The sequence below is a fragment of the Schistocerca americana genome, chromosome 4 (genome assembly GCF_021461395.2).
Source record: "Schistocerca americana isolate TAMUIC-IGC-003095 chromosome 4, iqSchAmer2.1, whole genome shotgun sequence".
Taxonomy (NCBI): domain Eukaryota; kingdom Metazoa; phylum Arthropoda; class Insecta; order Orthoptera; family Acrididae; genus Schistocerca; species Schistocerca americana.
This window is the reverse complement of record NC_060122.1, coordinates 423,223,402-423,244,375: the sequence shown is the minus strand read 5'-3', so window position 1 is coordinate 423,244,375 and position 20,974 is coordinate 423,223,402. Positions and strand designations below refer to the sequence as shown.

General features: G+C 42.1%; 1 protein-coding gene across 1 annotated transcript in view; it reads left to right on the top strand.

The window, feature by feature from the left end:
- Positions 1-20,485, top strand: part of LOC124612765 (F-box/WD repeat-containing protein 7) — a 139,768-nt gene extending 119,283 nt beyond the window's left edge. The window contains exon 12 of the mRNA XM_047141159.1: positions 18,565-20,485. Coding sequence (XP_046997115.1) covers positions 18,565-18,731 — 167 coding nt within the window. The 3' untranslated portion in view covers positions 18,732-20,485. The remainder of the gene's footprint in view (positions 1-18,564) is intronic.
- Positions 20,486-20,974: the final 489 nt, after the last annotated feature.

Sequence of the window (20,974 nt, the reverse complement as noted above, 5' to 3'; positions counted from 1 at the left end):
AAGTTTTTGGGCTACTTGAGGATTCTCCGTGGGGTACACACTTTGATGATGATGATGATGATGATGATGATGATGATGATGAGTGTATTACACGCAGTGAAATCATGGCTATAGGCACAGGACAAGAGCTTTTACCAACAGGGAATACATACTCTTACACAACACTGGCTTAAGGCAATGGAATGTGATGGAGACTATGTAGGAAGATACTACATGCAAAAGAAATGTTGATTGATATTGCCACCAAATTTTAACTCTTTAAAAATAAATACACTCTGAGAAAAAATTATAGGGCATCATCGTAGATAGATAATTCCGTTGCTGATATTCTTACTTAAGTGTTCAGCGCTACTTTATCTGTTAGTTTCTTAGGGCTACCAGGTTGATGTTTGAGATTCTGATGTTTCAGTTACATTAGTATTTATATAGTGGGATACTTGGAATGCATTTAAAATCTCTAAGAGCAAGCTTGAACTTTGGACTTACATTATTTTACTAATTCTGGCAGAAAAAAGGGTCTATACTGCAAACGCATTGTCGACTGCTCTCATATATCCTTGGATACATATTCTGACATCGTCATGCACTGCATTCACTGGGATGTCCCATGAATTTGATATGTTGTAAGGTTTAAAGAGGAAGTTGTAGTACATTTAAATTTTGTTCAACGTAGTTTCCTCATCAGATGGCACTTTCACCTTTAGGTTTAGAGATGATTTTTCATATTTATACATATGTGTAAAATTCTCTCTAGTGTGCAACTCACACCACATCTCATAGCTGAATCTGTGCATTCACTGCCATTGTATATAACTCGTTGCTCATATTAATTTAACACAATAATTTACAAATTGGGTTGCAAGGAACTAGACATAATGACTATTAGAAAGCAAAAAAGTAGCATACTGAAACTGTAACAGCAAATGCTTGGGTTGTTCATTATTGTCAAATTAGAGCAGACTTTGAGCAGTGCACACATCTCCATGAGCTCGTAGAATGGCAGATTGTTGTAGCTGTGGACTACACTCAGCCATTTTTCTGTTAAATAGCAGAACACATTGATCAGCTTCAAAGCAGAAAATAATTATTCAACCTCCAAATTTAAATTTGAGAGTATTACTCACCATGTCCGGTATGGATGTTACAAAAAATATGGTATAAATAAAATTGTTAGCGGATGAGAAAAGCTGTCTCATTACCATAATCAGTATCATATGCCATTTACAGAACTACAGAAAAGTGGATTAAATAAAATGTGCATAAAACTTGCAATGTGAATCCTTTCATATTATAAACAATTGAATTGCTGATTAAATTGCAACTGCGTATCACTTTTATGAATTTAAAATTTTTGTTGTGCACTGATATTTCTGTAACATTTATGAAGGGACATTAGGTGTGAACTGTAAAAAGATGTAATATTCTGAGAACTTCTCTTGTACTACATTTGGCATTTCAAAGGTGTATATAGCCAGTCATCATTGTTTCTGAAGGCATTATTATGGAACAGTTTAGCTAATATTAGTAACATGACTACATTCTCCACTTATAATTTATATTATTTATATAATTAATGATATTAACACACAAAACCTCATTGCAAGTAGCTTGTTTGGCAAAAGCATGCTCCTCTTCCCCCCCCCCCCCCCCCCTCCCCTCCCCTCCCCTGTGGTCAGCAGTTTCTTGTTAACGGCTTGAATTTTTTCCCTGTGGAATTTATAGTATGAGAGAAAGATCTGGGACATTCTTATTATGAAAACTTTTCCCAGTATATCATGGTAAATGAATGAAACTAATGATTACTGTGAACAGATTTGAATCATATATTCACGTATTATGAATTTATCATGTATTAATATTGTGAGGCTCATACAGCAAGCCACTGAAGTGACTGCTGGTGCCATTGTTCGAAGGCAATTGACTAACAAGATTCTCATGTAAAAAGTACAAAGTGACAGTTATTGAACTACATGGAAAAAATGTAAGTTAGTTAGAAACTACAGCATGCACATACTTTATTCAGCAAGTGAAGGTCACTACAGATATTTGGATTTGGGTTATGACATGTTCAATATGCCTGCCATCATCAACAGTGATGTGGCGCAGACGAATAGTGAAATTCTGCGTAACCCTCTGAAGTATTGGAACATCGTTCTAGTTGATGACCTCCTGAAAGGCTGTTTTCAGCTTAACAGTGGTTTTGGATTTATTGTTGTGCACCTTGTCTTTAATATAACCCCACAAGGAGGAGTCACATGTGTTCAGATCCGGAGAATATGTTGGCCAATCAAGTCCCATGCCAGTGGCTGCTGGGTACCTCAGAGCCAGAATGCGGTTCCCAAAGTGCTCCTCCAGGACGTCAAATACTCTCCTGCATCGATGGAGTTAAGCTCTATCTTTCATTAACCACATCTTGTCAAAAACAGGGTCACTTTGGATAATGAGGATGAAATCATCCAAAACCTTCACTTACCATTCGGTTGTCACTGTGCCATCAAGGAACATTGCATCGATTATTTCGTGACTGGACAAGACAAAGCACACTTTCACCCTTTAAGGGTGAAGACACTTCTTGATCATGAAATGAGAATTCTCTGTCCCCCCAAATGCACTAATTTTGCTAATTGTCAGACCCATCCACCCCCCTGCGGGTCCGGGGGTTAGAATAGGACCGAGGTATTCCTGCCTGTCGTAAGAGGTGACTAAGAGGAGTCCATCCCCCTCAAGGGGGTAGTTAGCGCCTGCGTCCGGAGACGGACGGTTCCACGACCTATATTTGTGGTCTTTTTGGTTTTTCACTTCTCGTTTCTTCCTTCCTTTGGTTGGTTCCTTTCTTTGTTCTTCTCCATCTCACTGTCTTCCTTACTCTTTCCCTTGCCTTCTTCTCCTTGCCTTCTTCTCCTTGCCTTCTTCTCCTTGCCTTCTTCTCCTTGCCTTCTTCTCCTTGCCTTCTTCTCCTTGCCTTCTTCTCCTTGCCTTCTTCTCCTTGCCTTCTTCTCCTTGCCTTCTTCTCCTTGCCTTCTTCTCCTTGCCTTCTTCTCCTTGCCTTCTTCTCCTTGCCTTCTTCTCCTTGCCTTCTTCTCCTTGCCTTCTTCTCCTTGCCTTCTTCTCCTTGCCTTCTTCTCCTTGCCTTCTTCTCCTTGCCTTCTTCTCCTTGCCTTCTTCTCCTTGCCTTCTTCTCCTTGCCTTCTTCTCCTTGCCTTCTTCTCCTTGCCTTCTTCTCCTTGCCTTCTTCTCCTTGCCTTCTTCTCCTTGCCTTCTTCTCCTTGCCTTCTTCTCCTTGCCTTCTTCTCCTTGCCTTCTCTGGTCTCCGCCTCGGCGTTTGAGACAGTCTGTCCTCTCTCTCCCTCTCTCTCTTCTTTTTCCTCTTCTTCCTTCTTCCCTGTGCTCGCCTGAAGGCCGACCCACGCGTTTGCACGCGTAGCCGGTGACGGGGTAACGCGTAATTCCCCGCCCTGGGTAGACAAGTAAGGCACGCACGTACCCCCTGGTAAAGGCCAGGCCCAGGGAGGGATGATTGCCTGAGCTGATACCTTCTGACCATGCTGATTGGTCCCTCCGTCTGTTTCTCGGGAGGTGTGACCTGAGGTGTAAACATTCACCTAAGGCGGGAGTGCCCTCTGAGAGGGTCCCCACAAGGAAGGAGCGCACCATCGGAGACGCTGGCAATCATGGGGGATTCCTCCGCAATGGATTTCTCTTCTTCTTCTCTCTCGACTTGTGCCCAAAAACGGAAACTTGACCAGCCACCAGTGACAAAAGTACGACCGCCTGCCCCACAGTTCCTCGTAGTTTCTCGATCTGAGGACGGAAAGGATTTTTCCTCTGTCAACCCTTTCGTTATCCAGAAGGGCGTAGATGCCATAGCTGGATCTGTCAAGTCTTGTACCAGGTTGCGTAACAGTACCTTGTTACTAGAAACTGAGAGCACCTATCAGGCACAAAAACAGCTTCGGGCCACACTTCTGTACACATTCCCTGTCCGGGTGGAGGCTCACCGCACTTTGAATTCGTCTCGTGGGTGGTATATACTAGATCACCCGATGGATTGTCTGACAAGGAGATTCAGTCTTTCCTCGCTGAGCAGGGTGTGACAGCTGTCCATAGGGTCATGAAAAAGGTCAACAATGACCTTGTACCGACCCGGACACTTTTCTTGGCCTTTGATAGTGTTCAGCTGCCGTCACGCATCAAAGCGGGCTACGAGGTTATTTCTATTCGCACCTATGTCCCGACACCTACGCGCTGCTACCAGTGTCAGCGTTTTAATCACACTCCCCAGTCTTGTTCCAATGCGGCTAAATGTGTCACTTGTGGCAGGGATGCCCATGAGGGTGACTGTCCACCTCCGTCTCCTCGTGTGAACTGTCAGGGTGACCATGCAGCGTCCTCCCGCGACTGTCCCATCTACAAGGAAGAACGCTGTATCCAAGAAATTCGGGTCAAAGAGAAAGTGTCAGCCTCGGCTGCTCGCAAGCTATTTGCTAGTAGGAAGCCCACGCTGCTCCCAGTGGGAAATACAGTACTGTCCTCGCCTCTCCTAGAACTACCATGGAGGTGGCGACGCAGACATGCAATCTGACCTTCAGCACCATGGTCGTCCATTTGACCAGTGCTAAGATCGCGCGGTCGACGTCTCCTCTTCCTCCCGTCACCCCTCAGACACGAGCACCTTCATCAGCTTCTGCCAAGACGAAGACCCAGAAGTCAGATGCACGGGCCTTCAAGAAGGAACCGTCCCATGCAGACTTCCTACGTACCTCGAACTTCCAGCCGTCGACCAGTACTTCCACTAAACGTCCTTCCAAGAAGGCTCATAGGAAGCACAGTTCTCCTTCTCCGCCACGGCGCATTTCTTCTCCTGCGCCATCCAGCGGTTGCCGTCCCAGGCTGTCATCTGTTTCGCCTGGCCGCACCGCTGGTAGCCGAACATCTGGCCGTTCACCTGCAGAGGAAGCTCCCCCTCCCGGCCATCTTAACAAATGGCCGATGAACCTATAGAACCAATGGACGATGACTGTCCGCCTACTGATAGCGGCGGCAGTGCTCGCTCGAAGCCAGGCCCTCAGCGACCTTCGAGGTGACCTCTTCTTTCATCTTCCTTTTTTTCTCACGATGGCACTTATTCACTGGAATATTTGCAGCATTTGCTCCAACTGTAAGGACTTACAGTTGCTGCTCCGCTTGCACCGTCCGCTCGTCGTAGCCCTCCAGGAAATGAAGCTACGCCCATGCGATCAAATTGCCTGGGCACACTACACCTCTGTGCGTTTTGACCTACCCCCTGTGGCAGGTATTCCGGCTCATGGAGGGGTTATGTCGCTGGTCTGGGATGATATTTACTACGATCCCATCACATTGCACACCGGCCTGCAGGCAGTTACCGTCCGAATTACTCTCCCCACTTTTACATTTTCCATTTGTACCGTTTACACTCCATCGTCGTCTGCCGTTACCAGGGCAGACATGATGCAAATTATTGCTCAGCTACCTGCACCATTTTTGTTAACTGGAGACTTCAATGCCCATCATCCCCTTTGGGGCTCTCCAGCATCCTGCCTGAGGGGCTCCTTGTTAGCAGACCTTTTCACCCAGCTCGATCTTGTCTGCCTCAATACTGGCGCCCCTACTTTTCTTTCGGACACATCTCACACCTATTCCCATTTAGACCTCTCTATATATACTACCCAACTTGCACACCGGTTTGAGTGGTATGCACTTTCTGATACATATTTGAGCGACCACTTCCCGTGTGTTATCCATCTCCTGCATCATACCCCCCCCCCCCCCTCCGTTTTCAACTAGTTGGAACATCTCCAAAGCAGACTGGGGGCTCTTCTCTTCCAGGGCGACCTTTCAGGATCAAACCTTCACAGGCTGCGATAATCAGCTCGCACACCTCACGGAAGTCATTCTCACTGCTGCTGTATATTCCATCCCTCACACTACTTCTTCTCCACATCGCGTACTGGTCCCCTGGTGGACGAGACGCTTTACGTGCTCGTCGACGTGCTTTACGCACCTTTAAACGCCACCCTACGGTGGCGAACTGTATCAATTATAAATGATTACGTGCACAGTGTCGTGGTATTATTAAAGAAAGCAAGAAAGCCAGCTGGGCTGCTTTCAAAAACACCTTCAACAGTTTTACTCCTTCTTCTGTTGTCTGGGGTAGCCTGCGTCGGCTATCTGGCACTAAGGTCCACTCACCAGTTTCTGGCTTGACGGTTGCAAATGACGTCCTTGTGGCCCCTGAGGATGTCTCCAATGTCTTTGGCCGCTTTTTCGCAGAGGTTTCGAGCTCCGCTTATTACCCCCCTGCCTTCCTCCCCCGAAAACGGGCGGAGGAGGCTAAGCCACCTAACTTCCGCGCCTCGAATCGTGAAAGTTATAATGCCCCATTCACCATGCGGGAACTCGAAAATGCACTGGCCCGGTCACGGTCCTCCACTCCAGGGCCTGATTCTATTCATATTCAGATGCTGAAGAACCTTTCTCCTGCGGGTAAAGGTTTCCTTCTTCGTACTTATAATTGCATCTGGATTGAGGGCCATGTTCCCACATGCTGGCGTGAGTCTATTGTTGTACCGATTCCTCAAGCCGGGGAAGGACAAGCACTTGTCTTCCAGTTATCGACCCATCTCGCTTACCAGCTGTGTCTGTAAAGTGATGGAGCGAATGGTTAACTCTCGTTTGGTTTGGCTGCTCGAATCTCGATGCCTACTTACCAATGTACAATGTGGATTTCGTAGGCGCCGCTTTGCTGTTGACCATCTGGTTACCTTGTCGATCTTCATTATGAATAACTTCTTTGCGGAAGCGCCCGACCGCGGCTGTGTTCTTTGATTTGGAGAAGGCTTTAGACACCTGTTGGAGGGCGGGCATTCTCCGCACCATGCATACATGGGGCCTTCGCGGTCGCCTCCCTCTTTTTATTTGTTCCTTTTTAATGGATCGGCAGTTCAGGGTACGTGTGGGTTCTGTCCTGTCAGACACCTTTCGCCAGGAGAATGGGGTGCCACAGGGCTCAGTTTTGAGTGTCGCTCTCTTCGCCATAGCGATCAATCCAATAATGGATTGCTTCGCAGCTGATGTATCAGGCTCCCTTTTCGTGGACGATTTTACCCTCTATTGCAGCACGCAGCGTACATGTTTCCTGGAGCGCCGTCTTCAGCATTCTCTTGACCGTCTTTACTCCTGGAGTGTCGCCAATGGCTTCCATTTTTCTGCCGAGAAGACGGTCTGTTTTAACTTCTGGCTCTACAAAGAGTTTCTCCCACCGTCCTTACGACTCGGTCCCGTTGCTCTCCCATTCGTGGAGACAACAAAATTTTTAGGTCTTACATTTGACAGGAATCTTAGCTGGTCTCCACATGTCATATTTGGCTGCCCGTTATACCCTTTCTCTAAATGTCCTCCGTGTTCTCAGTGGTATGTCGTGGGGAGCGGATCGAACCGTCCTACTTCGCCTATATCGGTCGATCGTCCGCTCCAAGCTGGGTTATGGGAGCTTCGTATACTCCTCTGCACGGCCGTCCATCTTACGCCACCTCAACTCCATACAACATAGGGGTTTACGTCTTGCGATCGGAGCGTTTTATACTAGTCCCATCGAGAGTCTTCATGCTGAAGCCGGTGAATTGCCACTCACCTACCGGCGCGATATACTGCTTTGTCGGTATGCCTGTCGGCTACTGTCAATGCCCAACCACCCGTCTTACCGTTCCTTTTTTGACGACTCCCTCGACCGTCAATACGGGTTGTATGTCTCTGCCCTGCTACCCCCTTGAGTTCGCTTTCGTCGCCACTTTCAACACCTTGATTTTTCACTCCCTGTAACCTTTCGAGTGGGCGAGAGCCACACGCCACCTTGGCTCCAGGTTCAGGTTCGCGTTCACCTTGACCTCAGCTCGCTCCCAAAGGAGGTTACCCCGGTTCGGTATACCGCTCCCGTTTTGTCGAACTTCGTTCGAAGTTCATTAATATGACCTTCATTTATACAGATGGCTCTAAGACCAATGATGGGTCGGTTGTTCTTTTATTGTCGGGGCACAAAGTTTCAAATACCGGCTCCATGGCCATTGTTCGGTCTTCGCAGCTGAGCTCTTTGCCCTCTACCAGGCTGTTCTTTACATCTGCCGCCACCGACATTCTGCTTATGTCATCTGCTCCGATTCCTGAGTGCCATCCAGAGCCTCAGTGATCCGTATCCGGTTCACCCTTTCGTGCACCGGATCCAACGCTCTCTTCAGCAGCTGGTGGACGACGGTTCTCCGGTTAGCTTTATGTGGGTTCCTGGCCATGTCTGTATCCCTGGGAACGAAGCTGCAGATGCCACGGCCAAGGCTGCGGTCCTCCAGCCTCGGACATCTTCCTGTTGTGTCCCTTCATCAGATTGTAGCAGGGTCATTTGTCGGCGCATTTTATCACCATGGCATGCCGATTGGGCTGCACTTACGGACAACAAGCTTCGGGCCTTGAAACCTCTTCCTGCGGCTTGGACGTCCTCCTCACGCCCTTCTCGGCCATGTACTCTAGATGCCATTTTAGCGGATGACCCAGGAGCAGCTGCTCGCGTTCTTCGTTTTATCACCTTGACAAACATGTCTAAGGACATTTGATTATGCTGTTTTTTTTTTTTTTAATCCTATGCCTGTCAATCTGTCTTTTATCGTGTTTTCCCTTTTAGTTGCTGTTTTAAACTTGTGCCTCTTGTTGCATTCCTAACGTAGTCTGGGCGCTAATGACCATTAAAGTTGTGCGCCCTAAAAAAAAAAATAAAAAAAAAACAAAATAAATTAAAAAAAAACAGCCGATGCCAAGATACATGCATTCAGCAAATTTGTCAGATAAAGTTTGGACAGCTGTCTGTCATTGTTAATGTCTGTTCATCCAGAGAGGCAAGTATTGCATGTCAGGGCGGGCACAAGACAACAATATCATGGGTCTCTATTCCTCAAAGTTTCATTCTCATTGGTGTAGGAATACAGAGTAAAGCTGCAAGCTTTAAGTGCTCAATGTAGGGGACTACGGTATGGGGGTGTAGACAGTGAGACATGTTAATGTCCAGGAGGCATTCACGGGTAGCCAAAGTGGTTAAGGCAACTGCTCATGATAAGTGAGAAATCTGGATTTGAGTTCCAGTCTGGCACAAATTTTCATGTCACTTTTAGGTTGTACAATATTGTGAAAAGGAATGTTGCTATTCACCACACAGCGGAGATGGTGAGTCCCAGATAGGCACAACAAAAGACTAACAAATATAGCTTTCGGCCAGTAAGGCCTTTGTTGGTGAGACTGCAGTTGTGTGTGTGTGTGTGTGTGTGTGTGTGTGTGTGTGTTTGCCGTCTAATTTGACAAAGGCATTACTGGCCAGAAGCTATATTTATAACAGTATTTTTGTTGTGCCTATCTGCGACTCAGCATCTCCGCTATATGGTGAGTAGCAGCTTTCCTTTTCACAGCATTGTTACATTCCATCCTGAATTTTCCATTGTTTAATAGGTAGTACAATTATACCTAACACAGCCAATGCCAAGATTTTTGCATTCAGCAGATTTCTTTCAAATAAATTTCAGATGTTTGTCAGTCATCATTAATGATTTTTTTCTTTATCCAGGCATACAAGTAAAGTTTTATTTTTATCCATTATTATAGCAACCAAAATTTTCCTTATAAAATAATGCTGAATAGAGTCTACATTATTTCAGTATGTTGGTCATTTTTGCAATCAGCCATGTTCATCCACATCAACAAATTAAACATGAGTATTGTGTTCAATTTTAACATGTAAATTCCTAGAGATTTTAATATCAAACACACAGAAAATGGGGTTCTACTTACCAAATGGCAGTATACGAGAAAATATAACACTAATGCCAGCATTTGAGTTAGTGTTTCTCCATCAGTAGTATAACACTGCTCATTGTTTTCACATGTCTACCTCGTTTTCAGTCTTTCGTTTTCTTGTCTCTGACTTAAAGCTTATGGTGGTTATTATATTTCCCTTTGTCCTGTCATGTCATCTCCCTTGACATTAGTTTCTGGGTGTCCTATTTACTTAAGCTCTTTAATGGCCCTCCTTCCTCCATTCTGTACTTCCAAATAGAACAGTTTTCTCACAACTATCAAGATGACACTTTAAAAGTAACTTTGCTTTATTGACATCTATTAATGATAAGTTACAAGAACACTCTCATGCAAATCTTCCCTGGTTTCATGTTTGAGTGAAAATAATCATAAATGAACATTAAAATATTTTGAGTGAGGAGGAATACATGCTTACCAGTAATCAAAACAGGAATGAGCATGACTCCAGTCCAAGAACAATGCAAGATAATTTTTTGAGACTGCTGGGCACTTGTGAAATGAGAGAATAAAATTAATAAAAGCCTAAAGGTTGGTTGTGTAGGTGCTAGAGGGAAATAAGTGTGTGTGAATGATGGATTGAGAGAGACAGCACTTGCAGGAAGGGTATTAAAGGAAACAAGATTTAATTTCCATGGTACTAATGAAGAACCAAAAGAAATCAATGGCTCATTGGTCATGATTAAATCTCTGAAGCTGCATATGAAAATAAAAGATAAGAGCAGAACAAAAATAATGTGACAGTGTTGAAAGGAAGTTGCAAGATCAGATGATGAAGTTGAATAATAATAATAATAATAATAATAATAATAATAATAGACAATCAACCAAACATAACAGACATGGAACACTTCTGGAGCAACATGTGGTCAAACCCGGTACAACATAACAGGCATGCACGGTGGATACAAGCAGAAACACACACATACAAGATGATACCACAAATGCCTGAAGCGATAATTTTGCAACATGAAGTCACCCAAGCAATTAATTCTACTCACAATTGGAAAGCCCCTGGAAAAGATAAAATAGCAAATTTCTGGCTAAAGTAGTTCACCTCAACACATTCACATCTAACTAAATATTTTAACAGTTATATTGCAGACCCATACACCGTCCCTGATACACTTACACAAGGAATAACTTATCTGAAACCTAAAGATCAAGCAGACACAGCAAACCCAGCAAAATATCGCCCCATAACATGCCTACCAACAATATACAAAATATTAACTTCAGTCATTACACAGAAATTAATGACACAACAACACAGAACAAAATTATAAATGAAGAACAAAAAGGCTGCTGCAAAGGAGCACGAGGATGTAAAGAGCAACTGATAACGATACAGAGGTGACATATCAAGCTAAAACTAAACAAAGGTCGCTACACTATGCATACATTGATTACCAAAAAGCTTTTGATAGTGTACTCCACTCATGGTTACTACAAATATTGGAAATATACAAATTGATACAGTTCCTAAACATAGTAATGGAAAATTGGAAAACCACACTTAATATCCAAACAAATTCAAATAATATCACACCACAGCCAATACAGATTAAGCGTGGAATATACCAAGGAGACTCATTAAGTCCTTTCTGGTTCTGCCTTGCTCTGAACCCACTATCCAACATGCTAAATAATACAAATTATGGATACAATATTACTGGAACATACCCACACAAAATCACACATTCGCTATACATGGATGATCTAAAACTACTGGCAGCAACAACTCAACCAATTACTAAAGATAACAGAAGTATTCAGCAATGATATAAATATGGCTTTTGGAACAGACAAATGTAAGAAAAATAGCATTGTCAAGGGAAAACACACTAAACAAGAAGATTATATATTGGATAACCACAGCGACTGCATAAGCGATGGAAAAAACAGATGCCTATACATATCTAGCATACAGTCAAAAAATAGGAATAGATAATACAAATATTAAAGAAGAACTAAAAGAAAAATATAGACGAAGACTAACAAAAATACTGGAAACAGAATTGACAGCAAGAAACAAGACGAAAGCTATAAATACTTATGCTATACCAATATTGACCTACTCATTTGGAGTAGTGAAATGGAGTAACACAGAACTAGAAGCACTCAATACACTTACATGATCACAATGCCACAAATATAGAATACATCACATACTTTCGGCAACAGAAAGATTCACATGAAGCAGAAAGGAAGGAGGAAGGGGATTTATAGATATAAAAAACCTACATTATGGACAGGTAGGCAATTTAAGAAAATTCTTTCTAGAACGAGCAGAAATTAGCAAAATACACAAAGGAATCACTCATATAAATACATCGGCTACACCACTGCAATTTCATAACCACTTCTACAACCCTTTAGATCACATCAATCAACAGATACAAAGAAAGTAAATTGGAAAAAGAAAACACTACATGGCAAGCACCCGCATAATCTAACACAGCCACACATCGATCAAGACGCATCCAACACATGGCTAAGAAAAGGCAATATGTACAGTCAGACGGAAGGATTCATGATTGCAATAAAACAACACGTTCCCACATACAAGTATGCGCCACAAAATGTACTGGAGAATGATGAATACAAATTATACTGGAACAGAACCATTATAACAGATAAAACACCACCAAATAGCAAACCTGACATCATACTCACCAATAAAAAGAAGAAATTAACACAAGTAATCGAAATATCCATACCCAATACAACAAATATACAGAAGAAAACAGGAGACAAAATTGAAAAATACATCCAACTGGCTGAGGAAGTCAAGGACATGTGGCATCAGGATAAAGTTGACATTATACCAATTATACTATCAACTACAGGAGTCATACCACACAATATCCACCAGTACATCAATGTAATACAGCTACATCCAAACTTATATATACAACTACAGATATCTGTAATTATTGATACATGTTCAATTACCCAAAAGTTCCTAAATGCAATGTGACATATACCGTACAGTTAAAAGAAAGTCACTCTTGATCAAGGTCCACGTCACTTTCCATTTTTAACCAGACATAACATCTGAGAAAGGAAAGAAAATAATAATAATAATAATAATAATAATAATAATAACATGAAAAAGAGGTGGTTATTATTTCTAAGACACCTGTACAGAATGGACAAAACCAGACTAACCAGAAGGATATTTGACTATCTGTGGTAAAAAAAAAGTCAACAACGTGTATTAAGGAAGCTCGTAAGGATCTGCAAAGGTTCGACATTCAGGAAGTTCAGCTGTTAAATAGGGGTACATTTCAGACCATGATTCAAAATTTGGAAGGATTTCAAGACGAAAGAACTAAATAGACTGGAAGACCTTGAACGGATGAACAGAAACAAGAACACAGCGTCCATGTGAAGGAGTACTGGAGAAAGAGGAAATTTCAGAAAGAAGAAATGAAATTGTAGCGTGGTCCTAAGTGGTCAATTCACAAATAAATAATAATAATATTATGAAACTGTATTAGAAAGAGACATATGTGCTGAATCATAAAAAAAAAACTGTGCGTAAATGAAAAGTGGGGCCAAAAGCAAGTTTGGGAGGAAACGGAGAAGATTAGACGACACTAGCTAAAGGCAAGGGGCATCAGGTGCAGTGTTGGAGGCTGTAGGGTGGGGGAATCTGCCCAACAACCTAACCATAAAAATTCCTTTCTCTGGATCCTACCCCAACTTTTGAGATTCTGCCCGTCCCTGGACCACATAAACCTGGTACTGCAAAGAGACATCTTCATAGCACAGGCATCCCAGATCCACCTCTGCTGCCTCCACAAGATAATCTACTGTGCAATACTTGCTACATACCTCACGTCTCTGAAATTGGTGCTTGGTCTCCAGCACCTGCAGGAGCATTCCAGATACCACCTTCATAAGTAGTCCAACCTAATGACATCCTACTGCTGCCTTGGGACATGACTCTCCAACTCGTATCCTACCCACAGTGTTCCTCCTCATTAACCCTTCATAGCACCCAGACCCTGCCTAGCTCACCTTTCCAACTTGCCACCCCCCCCCCCCCAAAAACAGAACTCCTTGCCAACACCCTACCAAATCCAGAGCCTAAGCATCCACACAATACTGTTGTTAAACTTTTCTCCGAAACCATCAGCCCCCATAGAAGTTTCAGTCCTATCCAAAGGCGTGACCTTTAGCCTGACACACAAATTTAACCAAGTTTCACTTGTCAAAGACCTACTCTCCTTCTGATCCCAGCAATGAAAACATTTCTTTGCCACCAATCCCTCCAAACAGATTCTGTCCCAGAAGTAGAGGATAGCCTCCAGTCCCTGCTTAAAGCCTTAGCCCTTCCCAGATCCTCACTCTTGAATCTGTTTCCCTCTGCACACTATGACACCCCACACAACCACTTTCTACATGCTCCCCAAAATCCATAAACCCAACAATACCGGACACATCATTCTAGCTGGTTATTGTGCCCCCACTGAAAGAATTGTAGACATCATTGAGCAGCACTTCCACCAACTACCCGTAATGTAGCCTCCCACGTCAAAGATACCAACCACTTCTTCACCAATCCTCCACCATCCCCACCCCTTGAGCTCCTAAATCCACACTCTACTTCAGACTCAAAACCCATTACTTCACTTCTCATACACCTTACTAACTTTATCCTAACTCAAAACTGTTACTCCTTTGAGGGGAAGGTTTACAAACAAATCCATCGCACAGGCATGGACACCTATATGGCACATTCGTGTGCCAATCTGTTTCTGAGCCATTTAGAGGAGACCTTTCTAGCCTCCCAAAACTCCAAACCCCTGGTTTGGTCTGGTTCTGGTTAATTCATGATATCCTCATGATCTGGACTCAGGACCAAGACACCCTATCCTCATTTCTTCACAACCTCAACATCACCTCACCCTTTCTCTTCACCTGATCTTCCTCAACCCAGTAGCCAGCTGCTGTGGCCGAGCGGTTCTAGGTGCTTCAGTCCGGAACAGCGCTGCTGCTATGGTCGCAGGTTCGAATCCTGCCTTGGGCATGGATGTGTCTGATGTCCTTAGGTTAGTTTGGTTTAAGTAGTTCTAAGTCTAGGGGACTGATAACCTCAGATGTTAAGTCCCGTAGTGCTTAGAGCCATTTTTGAACCTCATTCCAGTGTGCCACCTTCCAAGACACTGACCACCTCCTCTCTAATGGCTCCATTCACACCTCTTAAACCCACCAAACACCAACTTCACGTGCATTTTAACAGCTGTCATTTCTTACACACCAAACAATCCTTGCCATACAGCCTGGACACCTGGTGATGACGTATCTGCAGTGACAAGAACTCCTCTGCTCAGTATGCTGAGGGTCTCACAAAGACCTCCAAAGACAACCACCATCCCCTTGAGATAGTCCGCAGACAGATCTCCTGTGCCATTTCCCCACACACCACAATCCTCCCCACCCCCAAGAACCAGTTACAAAAGAGTGCGAAATTATCCTGGCCTCAATCTATGGTAAGCTACTGTCCTCACACCCCCTCTACCCATCAGTTTCTGCCCCCCCCCCCCCCCAAATCACCTCTTCCCTATTCCAATCTCCACTCCCTCTTTGTGTGCTGCTATCTGCCAACACACAGAACACTCTTTCCCCTTCTTCGTTCCTCTCATTTTTCGCCACTCCCCACCCCTCCCCCCTTCTCCCTGCCCCAAAGACTCCCAACTGTGTGCCTGTTGGAGAATCTATTCCCAGCACACTCCAACAGGCAGCATTCTTCCCTCCATTCAGCCATACCCTGCTATCCCTTTTGCTTCCTGTCCCTTCAAATTGCTGCTTCCATTCAATGTGCCAGTTACATTCCGGTCCGATCTGCCAAAGATAGCAGTCGTGTGTGTGTGTGTGTGTGTGTGTGTGTGTGTGTGTGTGTGTGTGTGTGCATATTGTTGAACATGGCACTCTGCTGCAGTGGGCCTCTGTATTCCCATATTGGCCCAACGGCATCATGCGTGATGATTGTAATGGGTATGGAATCGAGATTGAACCATGTGTCAGTGGAGATGTGCTGCCTTGTTGGATGAATAACATATCTTGTTACGCAGGTTTTGGGTTGTGTCTGGATATGCCATCATCCATCAGCTGCTCGAAACGTGCACCACACTACAGGCACAGGCCACTGGTGACAGTATTATAATCTGGGAGACATTCATCTGTGATATTAGTCAAAGGCAATATAACAGCTGTGGGCAAGATGAACATTATTGCAGACCATTTGTATCCCTTCATCCTTGACGTCAACCCCAATGGTGATGACAGTTCCCAGCAGGATAACTTGCAATGTCACCAGACCAGAATCTTTCTACAGTAATTTATGGATATGATAGAGATGCCATGGTAATGTCTTGGACACCAGATTCACGTCACCAGAACACAGTGGAACACACGCATGGGATGCTTTCCGGTGTCAGCTTCGTACACACGAACCACCGGCCCATTATTCATGGAATTAGATGACCTGTGCATAGACATCTGATGTCATGTACCTCCAGAAACCTACCAAGAACTCGTCAAATCCATGACATGCAGAATTCCTGCTGTATTGTGTTTCAGACATGGACCAAAATAAAATTTAGCAGGTAGTCATAATGTTTTGGCCCATTGGTGTATGAATAACCAGAAACAAAACTGAAAACTGTAGGTCATTTATTCATATCCCTATGATGAATGAAATTAATTTGAATTCCAATCTTCATAACTGGCAAAAGACAGTAATTGTTATGCAAAGCATCAATCAAATCAAGATCTTTAAGTTTGCTCTACTACAAGTGCTTTTCTCATGGAAATTCAACAAAGCTAACACTCCGCAGAGTTGTCGCAGAACTGGATGCGACCACCTCGGTTCTGAGTTGAGTGGAAGGGATCATCAAAATATTTTGGCATTTGGGGGAGAAAGTTTGTGATTGAAATTTCGTGAAATGAGCTCATCAGCCAAAAGACTTTGTTTTTATAAATGCCTCCCTAACTCGCTTATCATATCTGTGATAACATAAAACAGGCTTATCTTCTAACTTTTTTGGTTCTCCATCACTCCCATTCAATAAGGGTCCCATACCACTGAACAGTACTTCAGAACAGGACAGAGGAATGTAGTGTAGGCACTCTTAAGTAGGTTTGTTGTACCATCAGCTGCTGTGCCAGTAAAACTCAAGTCACTGGTTTGTCTTTCCCACAAAATTTTGTATATGATGGTTCAAATTTAAATTGTTGTTAACTGTAATTGAGAATTTCTAAATTTATGTAATTCTTCATGTAACCAAAATTAAACAATTTTTAATATGCATGTTGAAGATTTCATACTTTTTATTGTCAAGAGTCATTTGCCACTTCTTGCACCACGCGGATATCGTCTGTGAATAATTTTGAGATTTCAAACAATGGGAAGTCCAGGTTGATTGTCTAACAACTTCACTAGGTGACAAATAATGGTGTCATCTAAAACAATATAAAATAGCTGCTTAGATCATCTCTTAAATCATTTATATAGGTAACAACAACGAAGTGCCTATAACACTTCCTTGGAGAACCCTAGATATAACTTCTGTTTCACTAGATGACTTCCCATCAAGTACTGCATATTCTTATCTTTTGGACAGGAAAGTTGGAAGAAAGTGAGTGAGGAATTTATGCAATTGCTACAGCTCTGACATATCATTTCCATAGATACTGTGGATACAAGATTGGAAGGTAAGAGATGAGGTACTGGCAGAATTAAAGCTGTAGAACGGGGCATGAGTCGTGCTTAGGTAACTCAGTCAGCAGAGCAGTTGCTCATGAAAGGCAAAGGTCCCAGGTTCGAGTCTCAGTCCAGCACACAATTTTAATCTGCCGGGAAGTTTCATATCAGCACTCACTCCACTGCAGAATGAAAATTTCATTCAAGATTAAACTGTTTTTGTGTGTGTGGATCAGATTCCATATTAAAATGAGTTCCCATAAATGACTGACTGTTGGAGTCAGTTCAGAGAGCATAGGACTACGGTTAGTATGAGTCTGTGCTGTCCTTGTCAGATTTCGTGTTAATAACTATTCATTTAACTGCAATTTTTAAGTGATACTTGTGAAACTGTTCGTGAATACAGTCTTGGAATGAATTTTTTTTTTTTGTACTATACCTGTTTACTTGGTTGACTAAGCTGGTTGATGGAAGAGTGTTTCTGAGCTGGCACAAGAGTATTTTGCAAGGCTGCAGGATTTTCAAGTCTAAAAATTCAGACTGAAAGAGTACAGTTGCTGGGTGGTTGTTGGGTGTTGCTGCTGGTTGGAGAAAATTAGTTAGAAATTATTTCCTGGTATATAATTAAGTAACTTTTAAGTTTAGCCAAACCTAATTAGGATTTCCAGGATGTCTTCATAGAATCCCTGTTGTATTCTGGTCTGACAGTGGGTGGGTGGTTATCTAATCCTAAAGGATTGTGGCCTTCAGCTTGGAATTACTATTTTTCTCCATTTTCATTTCCTTTCAGTTTGCACTTTTGCTGTCCTAAACAAGGCTACAGTGGATTTGCTAAACAGTATAATTTTAGTTACTTGACAATATTATGTTCTTATATTTGTCACAACTAATAAGAATCATTTCAACTGTTGAGCATTGCTGGTTATAAATGAGAAATAAATGAAATTTGTGCAATGACATGTGATATTTGGTTTTTGTTTTAGGTGAGTTTATCCGTAATCTCGTTGCACTGGAGAGTGGAGGCAGTGGTGGCGTTGTGTGGCGAATTCGGGCAAATGAGACTAAACTTGTGTGTGCTGTTGGTAGTCGAAATGGTACTGAAGAAACAAAACTGCTTGTGTTAGATTTTGATGTGGACCCCAAGCAATGAATATTCATGAGCTCCAGTCCATAATGAGCTGTTGGAGGATCTATATACATTGGCATTCACAGTGGGTAGTGTCGACTGAAATGAGCTCATAATTTGCCCACTGTGCATAATGCATCTTCATCTCACAGGGACAATTCATGTGTTATCAGACTTTTTTCTGATAACCAGCTTTCATTTTAAGCAGAAAATATCAGACACAAGTATTTATTTTAATGAGTTGTCAACTGTTGTGAAGCACTTTTTTCATTCTTTGCAGTACCTTCTGCCAGTGTATATTTCTGTATCCTCATTTTGATATGGCTATTTTGAATTTTTTAAATTTCGTTTACAACAGATACCTTCTTGCAGAACCTAAGAAATAATGTACCTTTTAATTTCTTTCAGCTATTGGAATGTACAAATCTGTTTGTTGAAGTTTCACAAGTGGTTCCAAATTGCACTTCCCCTCCACGTGTGTGTGTGTGTGTGTGTGTGTGTGTGTGTGTGTGTGTTTCCATCCTTAAAATGGGGCAGGGGGAGGGACAGAGGAATGACAGGAAGATGTCTTAATTCCTCATGCTCTGCCAATGTTCTTGTAATTCCAGGTCTGCAAGATAGTTATTTGCTGTACTTACAGAAAGCTTTCAGAATTTTAAAACCTAATTTAATGACTTAAGTGATTAGAACAAAATGTACTGATCAGTATGTGGTATCTTAATGTATCGTGTGATACTAAAATTTTGATACCTGGAGTTCCAGGCTTTGTGGAGGCATTTCTTTTAAATCAAGTGCAGGACACTTAAGAAAATTTTAAATTTGATTTTGGCACTGTACTTTGCAGCTGCTCCCAGAGGTTACCAGGGAACAGAAGTGTATTGTAAGAAACTGCAATAGAAGTGAAATTTTGTTAGTTTTGTTAATAAACTGTTCCATCAGTGTAATTCACTAATCTGGGTAAAATTTACATATTGAGGCTGCCAGCAACTGGTCAGTTCAGTTGAAAAAACCTTTACAGAAATCTTCAGGAGTAATACATTGCCATTAACTATTTTAAGACCAAATTATTTGTAAAAAAAAATTTTTTTTTAGTTACTTGTAAATCAAATGTAAATATAACAGTCAGAAAGTTAACTGTTGGTTGTTTTTTACTCATTTGTTAAAAATTATAAAGCTATATGCTGAAGCAAGAAGCCTGTTTTGCATAATGCTGTGAAGTGGTGCATGAAAACATATACTGTAAGATCTGCATATTTTACATCGAATGTGTAACAATAAGTGAGGGAAAATTGAGGAAGATAACTTTTAAATCTCTTGTTTATTTCTGACATTGTAAGATGTATTTAATACTCATGATTTCTTTTTTCCTTCCCTTTTTTTACCCCTCTTGTAATACATTTCTTGTCAGATTCTAGTATATCTTTTGTATCATGAGTACACATGAGAAACATTGCTCAAAATCACCTTTTTGTAAAATGTTGTGTAATATACATGTAATAAATTGTTTACTAGTGCAACATGAACGCCACATTATATCGCATAGTTGTTTCAATTCATTACCACAATCTCCAAAGAGAAGGGAGAAACATGAATGGCAAGGGAAATTTCTTGGGTTGAGAACACCTACATAATTTATGATCAAATACGTTAATGTGCAATTTCCAAGAGGATGTAAGTGACCTTTATTTATTTGCAGCTATTAAATTCATAGTTACTGTACATTTTTAAATGACTGAACTGTACTTTTGTGCTGTAATTAAATCTTTTGTTAAAAAGTATTCTAGCAGTGTGTTGGAAGAGTCACTATTTATTTAGCAAGAAAAAAAACTGTGTTGGCGATCAGTCAGTAGTAGTGCAAATTATCAAGATGACAAAATAATGTTTCTCTAAAAACTCTGGTAACACGCAGTAATATCTTTATTCTTTTATTCATTGTACCCACAAGAAACACATTATTTAGTAACATCATTTGTAGACAATAGCTCAGCTGAATGCTTTACAGGAGGAGTCAGTGTTTTAATAGAATGATTCATTATATTAATTATCTGCTGCACATTAAGGTTCCTCATTAAGAGAATAATGCATTTGCTGTAATCATTCAGCAAATGATCATAAATCGATGTTTGCTAAAAGAAAGAAAGAAAGAAAGAAAAAAAAAGCACATCCATATGAAGGTGGTAATAACAGTAGTGGAAAAGGCAAAAGCAAGAGAGCTGCACCTTGTTTCTTGTGTTTCAAAGAATTTAATAGTCATGGTGTTTTTAATT